The sequence below is a fragment of the Varroa destructor genome, unplaced genomic scaffold (genome assembly GCF_002443255.2).
Source record: "Varroa destructor unplaced genomic scaffold, Vdes_3.0 BEIS01000007.1, whole genome shotgun sequence".
Lineage (NCBI taxonomy): Eukaryota > Metazoa > Arthropoda > Arachnida > Mesostigmata > Varroidae > Varroa > Varroa destructor.
Genome location: NW_019211460.1, coordinates 7,743,734 through 7,763,437, shown reverse-complemented (window position 1 = coordinate 7,763,437; position 19,704 = coordinate 7,743,734). Strand labels below are relative to the sequence as shown.

General features: G+C 41.1%; 4 protein-coding genes across 7 annotated transcripts; 2 read left to right on the top strand and 2 right to left on the bottom strand.

The window, feature by feature from the left end:
- Positions 1–431: 431 nt before the first annotated feature.
- On the bottom strand, positions 432–12,746 carry Rpt4 (Regulatory particle triple-A ATPase 4). Of its 2 annotated transcripts, XM_086974782.1 has the most exons (6): positions 12,607–12,746; positions 8,702–8,799; positions 2,335–2,461; positions 1,835–1,988; positions 822–1,562; positions 432–699 (listed from the first exon to the last, which is right to left on the bottom strand). In XM_086974782.1, exons 3-6 carry the CDS (start codon positions 2,420–2,422, stop codon positions 597–599), a joined length of 1,086 nt encoding a protein of 361 aa, XP_086830908.1. In that variant the 5' UTR covers positions 2,423–2,461; positions 8,702–8,799; positions 12,607–12,746; the 3' UTR covers positions 432–596. The 2 variants fall into 2 exon arrangements, with proteins under 2 accessions (XP_086830908.1, XP_022671660.1); XM_022815925.2 differs by lacking the exons at positions 8,702–8,799; positions 12,607–12,746 and adding an exon at positions 3,092–3,358.
- Positions 3,680–7,244, top strand: LOC111254752 (tubulin alpha-1D chain). Its single transcript, XM_022815924.2, has 3 exons — positions 3,680–3,838; positions 5,032–5,292; positions 5,935–7,244. The coding sequence occupies exons 2-3, from the start codon at positions 5,042–5,044 to the stop codon at positions 7,040–7,042; spliced, it is 1,359 nt and encodes a 452-aa protein (XP_022671659.1). The 5' UTR covers positions 3,680–3,838; positions 5,032–5,041; the 3' UTR covers positions 7,043–7,244.
- LOC111254751 (uncharacterized) lies at positions 10,100–13,920 on the top strand. Its single transcript, XM_022815923.2, has 2 exons — positions 10,100–12,213; positions 12,621–13,920. Exons 1-2 carry the CDS (start codon positions 10,135–10,137, stop codon positions 12,777–12,779), a joined length of 2,238 nt encoding a protein of 745 aa, XP_022671658.1. The 5' UTR covers positions 10,100–10,134; the 3' UTR covers positions 12,780–13,920.
- A 771-nt stretch (positions 13,921–14,691) lies between these two features.
- On the bottom strand, positions 14,692–19,697 carry Cdc6 (Cell division cycle 6). Of its 3 annotated transcripts, none has more exons than XM_022813382.2 (4): positions 19,352–19,697; positions 18,417–18,591; positions 16,943–17,143; positions 14,692–16,485 (listed from the first exon to the last, which is right to left on the bottom strand). In XM_022813382.2, exons 2-4 carry the CDS (start codon positions 18,580–18,582, stop codon positions 15,452–15,454), a joined length of 1,401 nt encoding a protein of 466 aa, XP_022669117.1. In that variant the 5' UTR covers positions 18,583–18,591; positions 19,352–19,697; the 3' UTR covers positions 14,692–15,451. The 3 variants fall into 3 exon arrangements, with proteins under 3 accessions (XP_022669117.1, XP_022669118.1, XP_022669119.1); XM_022813383.2 differs by having other exon boundaries at positions 18,417–18,583; XM_022813384.2 differs by lacking the exons at positions 18,417–18,591; positions 19,352–19,697 and adding an exon at positions 17,905–18,290.
- Positions 19,698–19,704: the final 7 nt, after the last annotated feature.

The following is a 19,704-nucleotide window of genomic DNA, read 5'->3' as shown; positions in this document are numbered from 1 at the left end:
TAGCTCCAAATGGAACATCTATTGTAAGCAGGCGTGATCTAGATTGCGTTCGTCGGTAAACCGGGTTACTGCAGCTTTGGGAGGTAAATTCCTTTCTGATAGGGTGGAACTAACAATGTTGCAACGATGTTGACTTGCAGAAATGTACCAACCCAACACTTCTTTCTTCTTTATCTGTGAGTCTCTTGCCCCTATACACGAAAACGCGAATAGTCAAAGCGACATCGAAAGAGAAAAGTAAAAGTGACTAATAAACTACAGTAAAACCCGGCGAGTAACATTCTCGAAGCATATTAGATGAATTTTTACTTCGTACACTGGTACAAAATAATAGTTACGTTTCATAAATTATTACTGCATTTCATACCTCGATTTCGAACCTCTACTGTAACAGTGTAACACGATTACAAGCTAAAAGGAACACAAGCTAATTACTTGTTTAAGAGCAAGTTTAATCAACCTAATATGTCAATATAGTTATCTTTATTTCAGTTTTATGTCTATTCAGCACTTTCACAAACGTTGTAAAACTGCCGCTTTCTATATGTCATACGTGCTTTGCAGTGCACACGACTCAGCGAAATCAACGAATCCGCTTACACAGGCTTGTAGTCAAGCTTGGTTTCGAGCTTCTTGACATCGGCAACTTTCCGTACAGCTTTCATGAAATCCTCCTCAATCACATACTCGCGGTCGGCCCTGCCAAACATAGATAAACACTCAAAATTACTAAATAGCGCAGTAATCGCCAATAATAAAACGTATATTGCGAATAAGAAAAACGCTACAGTATAACAATACCACGAAAAGCCTAGCCGTACCTGATGGCGAACATGCCAGCCTCAGTACAGATGTTTCTTAAATCAGCTCCATTGAAACCATCGGAGAGTTTGACAACAGCCTCCCAGTCAATGTCTCCGTGCTTCGTGATTTTGCGGGCGTGAATCTTGAGGATGTCAAGACGGGCCTGCTCGTTTGGGAGCGGAATTTCAATCTTGCGGTCCAGACGACCTGGCCTTAATAGGGCCGGGTCCAATGTGTCAGGTCGGTTTGTTGCCATGATAATTTTAACTTGACCAAGAGCGTCGAATCCGTCCATTTGGTTAAGGAGCTCCATAAGTGTGCGTTGAATCTCACGATCAGCTGACGTGCCTTCGCTAAAACGACGTCCACCAATAGCATCAATTTCATCCATGAAGATAATACAGGGCTGATGATCGCGAGCATAGTTGAACATTTCACGAATTAATCGCGCTGACTCGCCAATGTATTTATCGACAATAGCCGAGGACACGACTTTCAGAAAGTTGGCATCCATCTGCGAAGCTACAGCGCGCGCCAACAGCGTCTTACCGGTCCCTGGAGGTCCGTACAGCAAACAACCTTTCGGTGGAGTGATACCGACTCGCTGGAAGAGCTCGGGATTGAGTAGTGGTAACTCAATTACTTCACGCAATTCGCGAATCTGTTCTTGGAGACCGCCAATGTTCGAATACGAAACATTGCCCGGATCTTCATGTGACATATTGTAGACCAACGGATCGACTTCACGGGGAAGGTACCTGTGTGTGGAAGGTACCAAAGCAGGTGTGATTTTAGCTTCATTGTTCACATTCATATCATAGTACTTCATTCGGTTTATGTCCTTCACATTACCTGACATCCTATTTCACACAGTTTTCTTACGATTTCTCATTTCGCTAATCTTTGATGAAAAAGGGTGATACTGACGATTACTTTCAGATCCTTTTTCTTTTTATTGCAGTTCGTAAACGACAAATATGTATAATCGAGACGAAGACGAACATACTATGATTAACAGTATGAGACTTACCTCATAATTGTGAGTGTTGTCATATCGAGAGCGACTCGGGTCCCAGCCTTGAGTTTTTCTTTGTTAAGCTGACGCCGACAGCCAACCACATAGCGAGGCCCATTGGTTGCTTTCACGATAAATTTATCCTCTGTCAATTGTTTCAATACCTCACCTGTGCAATTATGATGTCACAGATGTGTAAACGCTTGGGCATGAAATTACCATCAAATAGGCTCGTGAAAATGTTACATCCTAATTATATCTAATATACCACATGGCAAAAATATTCTTCAACCAAACGGCGCATTAAAATATGGGGCATTTGGGATAACAGAAAATTTTAGCTAACTATCGCGGATGTAATATTTGTAAGAGCGATATCTCACAATTAAATCTAGCTTGTTAAAATATACATGCCGCTGATATATCCATTCGTAGAATTCACTTATTATTATGAATAATTAATTGCAGTCATGTAGCCATAAAAGGTTTTCTAAAACATTTATCTTTTTACTAACCAACAATTTGTCCAACGGACTGCAATGCCTTTAAGTCGTTCTCTGATTTGTCGTATTGTTTTGTCAACTCCTTGAGCTGCTCTCGCATGTCCTTCAGGGATGACTCTACCTCCCGATGCTCCAGCACCTAACACATCGAAATTAAAGTGAAATTGGAACACAGATTTTCCTTTAAAAGTTGACTCGACTATATTCCCACTCGTGTAGTACAAGTAGTGTGCGCTGATATGTATATACATGCATTTTACATGCATATAAATAATCTTATACTCACTACTGTTGAGTATATCATTGGATTCTTAGATTATATAGAATGATTGTAGTTTTAACTTCCGCATGTGTGCAAGCAGGTATCAGCTGGAATAATGGAACTTCCAGCATAAATGTTCTAGAAGCCTTTATTAAGAACACTATTCTTTCTTAAAGGGATCTTTACGACTAAGAAATGTTTAAAAAAATGGATAATCTGGTCGAAGAATCAAACGAGGAAGACCTATATATATATATATGAAAGAACTCGGAAATCGCAAGCCATTTAGAAAACTGAAGAGATTTTTGAAATTTGAAATCTACAAAGGAAATTTTACCTAAACCTTTTAAGACGCCTGTGTTGTCAACAAACCAACTGCTTTTGCGTTATTCATAGTGAGATGGCTGAGTTACAATTGGGTATATAGCAGATGCGTAGCCGCCATATCCCTTTGAAACGATTTTTAAAGCTACATCTTAGGTCACACTTGCACACTTCCGTACAAACCTTTCGCTTATAATCTTCAAGTGCCCGTTGCTTGGCACTGTGCACTGGGGAGGCCACATTTTCCGCTGAAACCGCCGTTTGAGACATTGAGCTTAGAAACTAAGATTGTCTTTTGCTCTAGCGATTTTCGCAAGTCAATGGTTTGCCTAGCCTAATGATTACCTAGATAGATGTCTGCTAAATGTTTTGTTTAGATGGCGTTGGCAGAACAACGAAAGCTTGTCTGCAAAAGTGGCTGAACGAAACCACACACGTTTCTCTTACAGAGGTTTGAAAATTCGTATCTTCACTTCTTACGAGGTGTAGTATGGATGTATTACTTTAAAGGCTTCGATACGCATAAATGTGGTGAACTTCTTAGATCAAGTGAATGTAATAAATCGAAAAGTAGATTGATGGCGGAAGAATGACCGCGTCACGGTAACAAACCGACTGGTCGATGGACACGCAGCCGGCAACTAGATCCTCAGTCTTTTGTAATAAGCAGTTTTTCACGACATTTAGCAAATGATATCTGTACACAGTTGAACTCGGGAGTGTTTGTAGTGTACCTAGTTTGAAAATAATTTTAAAATGGTTGGTAGTAGATTGTAGGGCATTTGCACATAGCGGAGGAATCTGTGGAAAGGGCGGCTCGTATAAAAGGCTCATCCGACCGTTGGAGTGACACATTCAATTGAACTTGTGCACGTTGCACTGCAGTTCAACTGAGCTTTGGTTTAATTGACTATCCGTCGCCACCATCAAGTAAGTTGACTTTCGATTTTACCGCGGTAGTAATGAGGAATTTAATAGATACAAGGTAGTAACAGTCCACTATAGTAAGTTTGTCTAATTTTTTCTTATATATTTGAATTGAAGTAGATATTCGTATGTTAGGCCTAACGTCACACATGGGCGGTGGTTCATTTTGCAGACATGGGGGTCTACTATTGTGTAGAGGTAGTTAGCTATTCGGCTTGAGATATATACATATAATTGTAATGTGGAATTAGTTTTTATTATTTTAAGTTGTAATGGGTTATTTATATTTTGCACTGGAGTAACCCAGTAAACTTCAGTGTTGAGCACATGTTTGCTTCCTAGAGTTTATGTAGGCCCAGCACGCAACCGACTTTGTTTTGTAAGAGCTTACGATCCACTTATTTATCATTGGACTGTAGCGGTCAGATTGGCTTCGCCAGCGATTTTGCTAGGCTGAGGAAGAAAACTATTTTCCGATGTACTGCTCGATGCCACGTTTTCGTGAGCCCGTTACACCTGGCACATAGTCGTGATGCAACGGCTAGCTACTTACAGTATAATTAAAATAATGTTGCCTTTTGCGAATTTTGTACTGCGTAGTTTAAACTGCAAATCGCAGTATACGCGCGAAGATTTAGTTTGTTCGAAAGATACTTCTCCATCAATTGAGTTTCCTTAATGGCGCCGGTGCAACCGATGTACAGCGTTCCAACCCATGAATGGACACCACCCAAATGAGTCAGACACGAGGTCATTCTGTACACACGTCTGAAGCTCTAGGTGGGGTACTCCGTACATAGCATATGAGGCATAGGGAACATAGGGGGTTATGAGGTCCTAGGTTACGACCTGACTAGCTCTATTGACAAAATTTGATGGAAGTTATTCTGCTCGCTATAATCCTGCATTCATGGGGGCTCTGCTCAATTTTGCTGAAACCGTCGAGGTGCAACCGTACCTATGACTACTAATATACACAAGTTTAACCAGCGGCTCTGACAGTAACGGTATCTATTTACGGTAACCTGCTGTATTTTATTTGGGTGTGGCCTAATGGATACAAGCATAGACACACGAATGTCCGATTTTTTGTAGGTAAAGGACATTTATTTGCAGGCGCGGTTCCTTGTTTTCGCTGGTTTTCGACTTTTCGCATTGTTTCAGAACGTTATTTAACAGTTTCTTTTTCAATGCAGACTCGACATCATGCGTGAGTGCATCTCGGTTCACGTCGGCCAGGCCGGAGTGCAGATCGGAAATGCGTGCTGGGAGCTGTATTGCCTCGAGCACGGCATCCAGCCAGACGGCCAGATGCCGTCCGATAAAGGCGTAGGAGGAGGAGACGACTCCTTCAACACGTTTTTCTCGGAAACTGGCGCTGGTAAGCACGTGCCTCGTGCCGTGTATGTCGACCTGGAGCCTACTGTCGTCGACGAGGTTCGTACCGGAACCTACAGGTATGTGTTGCAGACGCATCATTTCCAAATGATTATAACGGCTACTAAGTCTTCCGCATAACTACTTTGTATCGGTGGGTTTAGCATCTGCTTAGTAATGAAATTTCACGAGTTTTTTAGATTTTACTGGTAAGTTAACGGAGTTTCGCATCTGCCAGCTTCGTAGCTCATCAAAGGTAGAGCTGTTTATCGATAAACAGGGAACTTCCCATCCTTCGGGTTGAGTGGCTTTTGCTGCTACAGCAGCATAGCATTAGCTTTTGCTGGCTGCACCGCTGCTCCATCGTAGCCGCGCTCCTCTCACAATCCATCATCATTATAACCGCAAACGCAGTGGCACTAGCAGACGATTTTCGATAGGTCGGTGGCCCGTTCTATTTTCGGAATGGAAAGATGGCGCCTCTATGAACCAGATGCCGGATCGGTCGATATGGACGAGGTCCACCAGGGTAATGGCAGTTTGTATGATTGCTGTTGTGCCACTTCCGTACATCTAGCATTGAGGGATAATATAGTAGGATAATCAAGCTAGTTGCTATGTATTGCAATTAAAGCATTAATTAAAAAAAGATGGTGTTAATAACAATGCGTGAATTTTATACAGGAATTAGCATTTCGGTATGTACTTTTTACCTTTTTCAGGCAGCTATTCCACCCCGAGCAGCTAATCACTGGAAAGGAAGATGCGGCCAACAATTATGCCCGTGGCCACTACACGATTGGCAAAGAACTCATTGACCTAGTTCTCGATCGTATCCGCAAACTGGCTGACCAGTGCACCGGTCTTCAGGGCTTCCTTATTTTTCACTCATTCGGAGGAGGAACCGGATCTGGTTTTACCTCTCTCCTCATGGAGCGTTTGTCTGTAGATTATGGCAAGAAATCGAAGCTAGAATTTGCCGTCTATCCTGCTCCTCAAGTATCGACTGCCGTTGTTGAGCCCTACAACTCGATTTTGACTACTCACACAACTCTTGAGCACTCTGACTGCGCCTTCATGGTTGACAACGAGGCTATCTACGACATTTGTCGCCGCAATCTCGACATCGAACGTCCAACGTACACCAATCTCAACCGTCTTATCGGCCAAATTGTCTCCTCGATTACGGCTTCTCTTCGTTTTGATGGCGCTCTGAACGTAGATCTCACTGAGTTCCAGACCAACTTGGTGCCATACCCCCGTATCCACTTCCCGCTGGTTACCTACGCGCCTGTCATTTCGGCCGAGAAGGCCTACCACGAGCAGCACACCGTTGCTGAGATCACCAACGCATGTTTTGAGCCAGCTAATCAGATGGTGAAATGCGATCCCCGTCATGGCAAATACATGGCTTGCTGCCTTCTCTATCGTGGCGACGTCGTGCCAAAGGACGTGAATGCAGCTATTGCTGCAATCAAAACTAAGCGTACTATTCAATTCGTCGATTGGTGCCCTACTGGTTTCAAGGTCGGTATAAACTACCAGCCGCCAACCGTTGTCCCGGGCGGTGACACTGCCAAGGTTCCCCGTGCCGTGTGCATGCTGTCCAATACCACCGCTATTGCTGAAGCCTGGGCTCGCCTTGACCACAAATTTGATCTGATGTACGCTAAGCGTGCCTTTGTGCACTGGTACGTTGGCGAGGGCATGGAGGAAGGCGAATTCTCCGAAGCCCGCGAAGATCTAGCCGCCCTCGAAAAGGATTACGAGGAGGTTGGCATCGACTCTAATGAAGGGGGAGCCGAAGATGACGGCGGCGACGAGTTCTAAGAAAACATCCCAAGAAAGGAAATTGTGCCACTTCAGAACATTTAAATCGTAATGCTCGGTGTCCACTGAGGTTAAACGGAGATGACAAAAAAATAATTTGAACAGTATTAAAATTATTTGAACCGGAAAGAATCCCTTGATGTATTAGGCTTACGGTGGAACTAGTAAATTTTCCTAATTTGTAGCGCTTGTGTAACAATTATCTGCGTTTGTTTTCATTTCAAATTATTCGAAGCTTCAATTGAAGAAGCATTACTGGTCATTGAAGTAGTGACATGAACACATGGGATCACAATATCGAGAGCTTTCCATTTTAAGTAATCCTAACCTACATGATCAATCACGCATTTTTAGCACTCTTACTTATGAAAAATGCGTCATTGAAGTAGTGAAGTGAACACATGAGATCATATTCGGTCGGAGATCATATTCGGTCGATAGTCATTGAAGTAGCGAAGTGAACACATGGGATCATATTCGGAGTGAACACATGGGATCATATTCGGTCGATATCCAGAGCTTTTCATCCGAAGTAACCTTAACTTACATAGTCAACCACGCATTTTTAGCACCCTTACTTATGAAAAATGCTAAACCTAAAGTAGAGCTAAAACTCTATGGAAAATCAAAGTAAAGCTAAAACTCGTACAGAAACTCGAGGCTACTCGAGGCTCGTAGTTCAGAATTCTTACTTCAGAATGCTGATGATGAAGTTGATGAGGTTAATATTTAGCACTTCATTTTAGCACTCTTTCAGGTGAAAAATCCTACTGAAAGATCCTAAACAATCCTAAACAACAACTCCAGACTTGTATTTCAGAATTCTTTCCTTAATGAATAAACGAAGCAAGAAAGAGTTCAATGTTTATACAATAGTACGCGGTCACGCATCGATGCGAGGCAGAATGTCCTGCGTAAGTTAACGAAGCAATGCACACGTGGGGAAAATTTCCTGCGTAAGTGAATGAAGCGATCCGCGTGATCGCTTTGTAAGAGGAAGTCTTTTAATGCTTTCTGAAAACATTTTTAAAGTGTAAGTTGCCGGCAAGCGCTAATTACCTTCAATCTGACTCAATAATTCGAGCAGTTTTGAGTAGTGCAGTAAGTATCATACATCAATAAGCGGCCTCTAACCCTGCGAGAGAGTATAGCGTTTTAGCATTGATGATCTCGACAGGTTCTACCAGATTCCCTTCGATCGTAAAGTAGCCGTCACGATTAGCCAAAAAACTATATCAATTTCCTATTCGCTTGTCATACGTTCCATAAAATAAAGCTTCTACTGTTTTCGATAAATTTCTGGGTGGGAATAGATTCGGAGACTTCTTTAAAGCTAAGGTACTCATGTGTTACATAGAGCAGTTTTATTTCCTCAGGTTACTTCACTAATCATTTGTCTAAGTACTATGCTTCTAACGGCTGTCAAGTTTGCACACCTTGCTAGAAAACAAACAATTTCTCTAACGCAAGTTCAGCTGCAGCGAAGACTGCGGCTTCCGAGAAAATTATTACCCGTCATAACTTAAATCGTCTTTTAAGAGGAACTGCGTACTTGACCGCACCGAACCGTTTGCCGCGTCTATCTGCAAAAGTGTGGAAAATAAATTGTCGTAATGCGATCTGTGCTTTCAATTATGTTTAGTTTAGTGTTTGTCTTACTGTTTCTTATAGCTGTTGATAGGACGCTAGGACAGGACGACGAGACCACCATGGAACCGGCTGAATATGACGAACCCGAGGAAAAGAAAGGTGCGAACCTACAATAAATAGCTTGCTCATTACTTTTTTTCACCAATAGTGCCACCTAGATTAATCTATATGTAAATATATACATATATATATATATATATATATATATATATATATATGTATATATACTATCGAACAGGGAGTAATTCCAGGGGGTGATCAAAATGGGTACACATTATTATTTGTGTGCAATTCAAAATTCGTCATTCATGTAAATTGTAAATCGGTGAAGTTGAGTTGGCAAATAAAGCTAATTTCGTTTATAAGCACGGTTTCAAAGTTTTCCGAAGGGGAATAACTCGAGCAAACGCTACGTCTTTTAAAAGTTTAGCGTAATGTATATGCTAAATGCTTTTTGATCGTTTCCTGTTCGCATCCATATTACTACTGACGACATTTTCAGAGGGTACCGTACTCTATGCATCGAATATCTGCGCATATAAGAAAATAGATGTAGAAAAACTTGCACGTATTTTTCATTCAATCTGAAAATAGAAATTAGACATTTAAGTAAATACATTCGTTTGTAGGCAAGCCAAGCCCATTAGGATAAACCATAGTAGTACCTTTGTAGTTTTCTCATATTTAGTGAGTGTGTCGTTCCAAGTTTTTACTAACCGAAAATTAAACGCGTAATTTGTGATAAGTTTTTCAGGAATTGTCCAAAGATTCGTAGGCGCTGTTGGTAAAATTGGTGGAAAAATGAAGGGATTGCTTCCGTTTGGGACAAAGAGCGGCGATCGCTGATAGTATCGACCATCAGTCTTTAACACAGTTTGCCGCACATCAACCTCTCCTAATCCTTCTAAAGAAAATTAGGAAAGAAAGATAGACTAAATAAATACCATGTACACACCTTAAATCTTCTGTTGATTTCTATAGTAAGATAAGTGTTACACATAGTTATTACGTACTCAACAATGCATTAAACATGTTTATCTTATTAAAGGTGCAACATTAGAGATTGCCCAGGAGTAAACGATTTAGACTGCCTTTTATCATATATATATCACATATATTAAACTGCATTAGATACATAAATATTCTGAGAACAGTTGCTGCACCCCTTTGAGATCTTAGGTTTTGGCATTTTTCTTTACTACAGAGGATGGGACTTTCTATTAGGCTAAGGGCCTCTTAAAGCGCATCACAGGTATCGCGCATCACTGAGCGTTGGTGCTTGTATTGCGTTCAGCGACGCTAGTTTTAGCATCAATAAATCTATTCCTTCTCGCACTAGTGCGACTAGTCACCAGGTCGATAGCAGGAGTTCTGCCAAACTTGTTTGTTGATTTAATGAAGGTTCGTTACTCCTTGTTGACTATATAATAACGTTAACTATTATGAGGACAAACGCTTCACTTAGTCACTACCTAATGATGCTGATGAGCCTTCTGTTGATTCTGGTAATTTATAGGACATTCGCTGCCTTTGATCAGCTTCAGCATGATATCAAAGAAGCGGTCCAGAGGGACTTTAGTAAGTTGTACCGCCAGCAGTACCTCTGCCTCCGAGATAATATACGTGCCCCGACACCCGTGTCATTAAGAACCGCTCTGTGTTTCTGCGACAGTCAGTGTTCACGCTATGGCGACTGTTGTGTCGATGTGGACATCCGTGACAAAAAAGAGGAACGCCAGGGATATCACTGCAGCCAACTGGGACTTCGGTTTTTCTATACTAAAATGGGCTGTGGGGAAGACGATGGAGATGATCCAACCTTTGCAAAGTATCGGTGCGAAGAGAATCCAGAGCACATGGAAAACGTTTCTCACCTGATAGATCAGCCCCAATTCCACCTCAAGAGTCGTACCCTATATAAAAATATCTACTGTGTGCTGTGCAATATGCCATTTTCAAATATTAAGGAGGCTCGTGGAGATATTTATCATTGGAAGCAGCGATACATGTGGTTTAGTGAGGAAATGACGCCTGACACTTGGTCGGTGGTTCGTTTGACTAACAAATGGAAGTACGACCCAAAAGTTCGCCAATACATCGTGGCTGCCAATGGAAGTGATTATAAATTCACAGTCGACGCCGAGGAATACGATTGGGGGAACTTTTCTGCGCATTTCAATACGCGACTGTGTCCTGAGGTGCCGGTTATTGAAGATTGTCCCCTTCGTGATGAGAACCTCGAAGTTGATCCAGACGTGGAGGAATGGGAAAAGTACTGCCCTCTTTATACTGCTTATGTACACTCAGATACATTAGATGCGTATCAAAATGCGCATTGCGCACTTTGCAGAGGTGTACCCCTTAACAGGTTGAATCCCGGCTTGCCATCTCTCCCCGAGGAGCGTACGACTCCAGTTGGCAAGAAAGGGGACATGTTTAATTCGTATCGCAACAAGCTTATTTGTAAACCCGGCGAGGTAGCTGTGTTAAATTCTTTTTGCAGTCCTGTGCTGTGTCAGCCCGGCTGGATTTGGAACGGAGCTCATTGTGTCTCTCAGGAGGGCGAAGTGGGATGTTTCTATTTGACTCTTGAGGCCGAATGGGTAAAGTTTATGATGAATGGTTCGGTTATGCTACTAGACTCAAAGCAGATCTTCAATCAATACTCAAATATCACATCAAAGAGTGGCGTCCCAACTCATGTACGGGTTTGCCTGAAGACTGCGATCACCGTGTCTCTTAATCCTGCGCAGGAATTGGTGGCTGAAGTCTGTCTTATGTCATCTTCGGTTTGTTTGCTTCTTCAACTGATTGTCTATCTTTTGATCCCAACCCTACGCGTGACACGGCCTGGAAAAATCGTTATGTCCCTCTCATTAACCATCCTACTAGGTCACGTAATGTTCTTGATTAAGGACGATATCCAACCTGGTACCTACATGTGCTTCAGCATCGGGCTTATGGCACATTACTTTTATCTTGCCTCCTTTTTCTGGATGCTTGTCATGGCTCTTGACTCATGTCGATGTCTAGCAGTAAACGTGTTTAATGCAACGGGTGGTCCCTATCTAATGATAAAATACAGTATACTGGGTATCTTCTGCCCCGCTCTTATCGTTTGCTCGTCCGTAATCTACGATGGATTTTCACCGTACAGTCGTTATGCGCCTCGATATGGTCGCGAAGTTTGTTGGATCGGTTCAAGATACGGACTGATGGCGTTTTTTGTCGCACCTATTGTTACGATCCTTCTTTTCAACTTCATGCTCTTTGTTTACACCGCATACACGGTTCGACAAGTACAGACGAGATCCGAAAAATTCCGTACGAATCCGTCTGGCTACCAAACCGAAATGACCCGCCTTAAACTGTACATTCGACTGGTGGTGGTTTTGGGATTTACGTGGTTTTTCGGAGTGCTTTCTGCCCTCACTGATATCTCTTGGTTGTGGTATCCGTTTTTCGTGTTAGGAGGCGCACAGGGGGTCTTCATCTTTGTTGCCTTTACGTGTAAACGCAAGGTAGGTATGTCGAAGAATAAAAAAATTATGCGTTATGTCTAATTAACGGAAGCATCAAGGAACCGTTAAATCGTTGCGAGTGTTCGTACTTATGGCGACGATTGTGCAGCTTTGATTTTTTCTATGCGTGTTTAACTTTATAATAACTGTCAGTAAGCATATTTACTTTATAACCTTTATTATAATACTAGTATTCTGAACACGTTCATTTGATCTATACACATGTACAGGGCATTAAATTAGAATTTTGCTAGTCCATGCTTAATGCAAGGGAACATTAGAGGGCTGCGCTTTTCGGTCGTGGATGGTCTTTTTGCTCACGATTTAAACGCAATACTATTATTCGAAATAGACTGAAATCTTCAGGCAAAATAAAGGCACAGCGTAACTTACCTTGATTGTTTCAGGTTTGGAACGAATTGAAGCCGCTATTTTGGCGAGGTTCCGTGCGTCGTCGCAGTACTCGGGTCAAACAGCGGACCAGTACCGACATCACAAGCAACAACTTTCATGGTTTCTCTATAAAAAGTGCGCCACCAAATACTGAATCAGCACATCCTAGGTAATAATCACCTATAAAGGCTGTATTTGACGATCGCGAACCGCAGAAAAGTAGCTGATTTATAAATAACAATAAGAACAATAACAGTTTCAGAAAAGAAAAATTGAGCAGGAATTAGGAGTTTTTCTCAATATGCCAAAGTTTGAAAACTGTAAAAACAAAAAATATTTGGATTTGATTTTATACATTTTAACACCTGAAACTATAGGTTATCAATTTTAAAATCCGGTATGTGACATCAGGAACCTTCTATAATGTAAACCCATTCCTCAGAGATCAATTATTAGAGCACAAAACACTGTTACGATACGAATCTTCTGTACCATATTCCCAAACATTTGGATGCTTATTTTTGAAATCTACTTTTTATTTTATCTGTCAGCACTAATGATGTCTTTCTAATATAGAATGCGTTTTAGAAGTCGCTTTTTTGGGGCGATTGTTAGAGGTACGTGTCCAAATGCTGCTGACGTAAGTTATTTTGGTACGAACTGAATGATATCTTTTTTCAACGGGTTTATGCAGGGGCATCCTTGTTAGCATTAATCGAATTCGCTAATTAACTACATACTATGCACAATCGTATACCCAAAATTAGGTTTTCATGCTTTGACAAAGGAGCAAATGCGTTGGTAACCACACTTTTTTCTCATTAACATTAAGGGCGCTTAGAGATATGGCGTCACGCCATCGCCACACTGTTGAACAGTATTGCAATAACAGCCACGAGCATTATTATGCACGTATCAACGTGGGGACCAAGGTAAACTAGCTTTTTGTGATGGTTCTTCTGCGCAGTTTTTTTTTACCAAATGAGACTCTATGCAAATGTACATAGGTATAGTCGCGACTAGACACAAAAATATTGCGTCGATTTCTTGCGTTAATCACTGCTTTGAGCGGCTGGCTCCCAGTAAGAAACGAGGTGAGTTTACAGCCGATTTCTAAATCTAACAGGCAAACACGTTACCACTGCATCATAATGGTAACATTTGGATAAGCAAATCAAAAACAAACGCGACACCAAGAGTTGGCCCGCCGAGTCAACCCCAATATGAGACGTTATATTATCTAAGATTCAATGGCAGCAAATATCTGCTTCTTAATAAAACCAAATAAAGTAGCTTGTCAATTAAGGTAAATAATTATCATTTCCTTTTTTTGACCAGTACGCAAAATCCAATAGGTTTGTCACTAAATACGTCACAATTCAATCACTAAGAAAAACACCCAGTGCAAACGAAACGGCACCTTACTACTTTAAGCAAGCATCGTATATAATATTAAAAAGTACACGAAAACAAATAGAGGCTAAAGTACGCGTGCTTAGGTGTATCAGCAGATAAAGTAGCACAGACGATTTTCATGCCACTTTTTTTTATAGAGAAAGTGAAATATTTGAAAAGAGCGCGCAAGACTGGGAAAGACACCGAATGATAAACTGATGTTTATTTTATACTTACATTTTTTGTTCTATATATATATATTTTATCCGCGGCATTGCAATAGGACACTATGCGTCTACAACGGCTCTTTTCAATATTCAACAAGCGTATGAATCGGGTGGCAAGATTCAAGCCAGGGGTCTTTTACTTCGTAGCTGGCGAGCCACCAGTCTTATTTCATTATATAACTTACGTTTAATTTCCACAAAATGTTTCTCGCATTTACCTTCTGCTTACTCTTTGAATATTTAATCAAGTTTTTCGGTATTTAAAAATTTTGTACGTTTTTAGTTATACAGAAATGAAGAAATAAAAAGCAAAAATGCTATGCTAATTGACATTGCATGAAGTGTTGCTACAAATGACATAACCAACATGAAAACCGCAAAAAACAAATATATATCTGTTTCTGCCAAAATTCCATTCTGAAAAAGCCAGCAAAAAAACCTAAGAAACTCGGTGAATCAAATACGCATTTTTTCTTATACATACTCAGTCATAGTCATTTAGTTTTATTTACAATAGATACAATACATCCGGAGATCAGTCGTATCCAGATACCGTCATGTCGCTCACAATATTATGACCGTCAAGATTCTTAAAGCACATACAAAGTGTTCAGTTGAACGTTTCGATCCTTACGTTGAACTCCTGCTGAGTTCTTAAGCCCCATGAAGAAATCCCCTTGAGGACGTACTCTTTCTCCTGACGTCAGCGTTCTTCGACGTTTTCTCTCTATATAAATCAACATTACTGTTGTGAATAGCACAATTATTCGACTGTGTAATATGTGTATTCGCATTAATATATTGACTTGTAGCAAAAAACAAAGCGAATCATAAGGTGTCATCATACAATGTGAGGAATGAATCCCTTAAACTATTTTGTTTCCGTTATACCATTTTGTGTACATAATTTAGAGCCAAGTCGCGCGTAAACTTATCGTTGCTCCATGTTTTATGGCTTATAGTACATCTAGATGGATAACTTATTTTCGAAGGTCAATCAATTTAAATAATTTTATATAAATTGCCTATTATTACAATGCCTATAAGCATCCCTCGACTGCTAAATGAAATCACGATTGTTCTACTATGTGTTAAACCTCGATTAGATAGAAGAAGTTGAGTCTAAATCTGTCTTATACATATATATAACAAATATTCCTCTGGAGCAGCTGCATCCGGCTAATAGCTTTAAATGATTACAGTATTACGCTGACCTCTAAAGCTTAGCATACTGCAAACGTCTCATCGAGGCAAATGGCTAGGATGCTTTTATCCTGCAAAACCTGTTCAACTTCGGCCTCGTCTACTGCGAGACTGACTTTACTTTGACGACCCACCTTCGCCTTCTTGATCGAGACCAAGGCCCGTGCTTCAAGCAACGTACAAATAGATTGAAGTTCAGAGTAGTCAATGGCAGCAACCTTTGCAACTTTGCACACTCCACTGTACACTTCATGAAGTTTGCCCATCGTTACCTCTTTAACTTTACGGCGCTTGCTGAAAACCAGGATAGAACAAAGGAGTAATTTTTGCTGAAGTGGCAATGTTGTATGGAGATCTTGGTTGCCTCGAGCTCGAGTATTGAATATGTCAGAGAGTACTTCCGAGATGTGCTTGATATCGACTAGAATCTGTTTCTGGGGACTGGCGGTAGGGCCCCCGCGGGCAATCAGAATGCGTTGCTGGCGCACCTGCCGCTCCACGATTTCGACAGCTCGCCGACAGATATCCAGCGCCTTGCGAACGTCTCCGGTGCAGGTCGCAACCTTCTTGGCCAAAAATGCGAGGGCCACTGGCTTGATAATAGAAGAAAATTCAGCAAGACGAGACTTCAGAATATCGATAATCTGCTTGTCGTTATAGGGCGCAAAATGATACAATTGTGGTCGACAGCCATACGCTTGAAGCAATGGAACGGTTTTGTCAGTGAGATCAAGTGCATTTGCAATTCCGACTAAAACCACCCTCGAGTCCTTCAATTTAACTAATTCGAACAATGAGTAGAGAACTTGTTGGTTGTAACTTTGCAGTTGATCAACCTCGTCGAGCACAACAACACAGGGCAGCTTTCGGACACCTTTCTGTACGCTTTCCAAATCTTGGCCGGTGAAATTTAGTCCTCCAGCAATTTTCGCATATATTGACGATGCATTTTTGACCGTCATACAATTAATGAATACGGACCTGAAGTCGTATTTGTTTTCGAGATTTCCCAAAACGTATGTCAAGGATACAGTCTTGCCGGTTCCCGGGGCCCCTGCAAAATAAATGGGAGGTATCGAAGGTTAGGTAAACAAAAAAATCCCTTAGTGACAGTTTCGCTAAATTAGTGCTATAATATGACCTAAAACTGGGGGTGTCTATATTACTTATAAAACCCTTTTTTTTTCTACGGTTTCGTAAAACAAGTGACGGATTCGATAGGATAATAAAAATAGCGAGTTCTTACCAAATTTTGGCTCGTATTCAGAATAGCGACACACTCACTAGTTGACCATGTTGCCATGTGTATTTACTCTGTAAATGCTTTACGCTTATAAAAAAGAGTCTTGATGTTGACAGTACGGTTTGCCTATGGGGGAATTATATGCAAACTGAGTTGATTACGCGGGTTTAGCATAATATAGTAAATAAATCAGAGAAATCTTATAGTCATACATAATGAATAATGGCTCAAGCCGGCGGCACGCGATAGTGTCCTTAAGTACACCAACCCGAAATATAGAGGCTAAGTGCGGTTTTGTTTTTTAGTGCAGGTTCGATGAATCCTTTAAGGGCAGCAATTTCGTTATCTCTCCCGATGATCACGTCCGTGAGCTGCGTATGCAGCAAGTGTCGTGCCTGACTATACACTGTAGAATTGGCCTTAGCTACAGCAAGGCTTCCGTTGATAGCGACTCGAGGTGGGCTTTTAGCTGCCGCGAAGTTGGTAGGCATATCATGAAATATAATAATCTTGACTTAGTATTTCAAATGACTATACAGCTCGTGCAGGCAAACCTAGCTAGGCCATTTGGTGTAACATTCGGTGAAGATCATAATAATCGAACCCAGAAAGACCATAGAAGCAGGAGTTCGTGAGTGACTTTGGCGTACCGACGACTTCTCTGTTTAAGATATACACTCTACATCTTATCAATTTTAGCAGCACACGGGGGGACTCCCGTCGCAGATCCCCTACCTAAGCTTCGTTGCTATGCAGGTCGAGATCACGAATACATATAGTAATTTTTGCCTTGAGCTTTAAATTTAAGAAGATCTATGGATTCTAACTTATAATGAAAAATTGTTCCACGCTATAACAACTGCTTCTTTTTGCCGATACTGCACTGATTCGGTAGAACAAGCTAAGACATCGATACGGCATTTTGTCTCGGATTTTCAGATCTACACCATACACGCAAACATAATGGCACTTTCACTGAACCTTACGACAAATTAGGTGCAAAAATGTAGTGTGTCTGTTGCATCGAAACTTCAACAGTTCATGGCTGGAGCATTACGTCAAGCGGAAAAAATGTCACTTGAAAATCTATATGCATATAAGAATTAATAGACAAAATACCACTCTCATAACAATTTCGATTAGGCTACAGAATGAACAGCGATCTTCTAGAAGCAATGCACAGTATCAGCCACAGAATCGTGTCGATACGTTAATGAGCGACACGTTTACCTAGAAGTATCTGCTTCGTATGGGTGTTCGGCACGTGGTTGCAGATGTGGCAATAGCCCCTTGTAGAACGTCTGGGGCGACCCATTGTAACGACGTTTTCGAACAAAAAGAACTAATAGCTACCTTGATCCCGTTTATATAGTGTGCCAGACGGATTTTTCGAGGAGAGGCAAAAATATGCGTGCTTGGCCAACATCATCGATTATGGCGCCACCTGCGTGCAGTATACCCCTTCTATTTTTTGCCACGTGTATCACCATGTACTATGAACCGTGCTGCTCATAGCGCTCAGTTTACCAATATCTGTTTTTTTACGATTAATATGAATCACCCTCAAAGTAACATGAAAAGCCTAAACGTACATAGGAACAACGTTGAAGCCGAGCAAAAGATTAACTAATAGTAGGTTGATCAACAATATACAAAAACTTGATGATGCTTCATGTTGCCCTGAATAAGATTGGAATATTACAGGCGTAGTATAGTATACAATACACTCATTTTGCACTTACCATTCTCTTGCTCGGCCTTCCGACTGTCGCGGACCCTGATCTTTCCAGATGACTTCGGCGACGAAAGCTCAATTCCGACTGCTACTTCAGCAGCGACCTCCTTCAACGCCTTTGCACTGGAACGCGTTTTCCGTACCGATGGATTTAAAGTGGTTTGGCAGGGCATTCTGCAGTCCTTAATTAACAAAAGCACATACGATAAAAAAATGCAACGCTTTAGAAGCTTATTGATAAAATTTGGAGAATAAGTATAATTAACAAAACTTTTTAATCTAAATGTCATTTTGTGAACACTATCTATAAATCCCTGAAGAACATGTGATGGGGCCTCTGAGTTATGCAAATAGTTCTTTTCAAGATAAAAATATTAGTAAATGACCTAGAAATGCCTAAAATGGTTTAAAACAGTTAAAGCATAGTTCAACGGTTACACCATGTGAATTGAGCATTTACATAGATATTAGTTCGGTTGACTGTGACTAGTTCCTGCCAATGCTGCCTCCAACTATCCATCGATTATTGTGGCCCTGATGTATCTATAAAAATGAATCGTACGTACGCTAGGACGCCGAATAGGAACGGTCCGACCATTCGAAATACAAAAAACAAATTCACAAGTCCTTTTGGATACTCAATCCATTAAGCGAATCTTTTTGTCACGAACGGTACATACTTATCTTAAGCTTAAACGTCTATTCTGTACCGTGGTTCAAAAATTTTGTAGATAACTTTTCTGAACTGCTAGGCCCCATTTACGTCCAATCAGCTAAAAAACAATCCAGCTAGCATTATTATGGTACTATTAAATGCCCTTCTGGCCGACCGGCTTGCGGCATTTATCGGTGACGAATCTATCTTTCTGCCGAATTAAGTTTCAGAAAGTTTCTGAAACGTGTGAACTTCTATTAATTTTTACGTCTTTCACTGTTGCATACCTTCTGTCCTACGTGTGTCGAATTTTGCCGTCAGTCGCGTAGAAATTAAATTTGAAACTACGGAGTGCAGGTGAGAATGCAGATGACAACCTTCCTTGATACCACCAGCGTGAGCAAACGGAGCGCCAACAATGCCCGCCAAAACTCAGTTCGCACTGAGAAACTGTGTCCGTATTGTCTCATTAAACTCGGTGAGGGGAAAGGCGCGAAACTGTCCATCGTCTGCTCGCTGTCGTGTGTACAGCCGCAGACCTACGCTCCGAAGGACCTTATATTTTAAATTTTGACAAAATGTCTTACTTTTTGTTGGATTTTTATTTTTATTTGCTAATTCAATCACGCAGATTTATTCC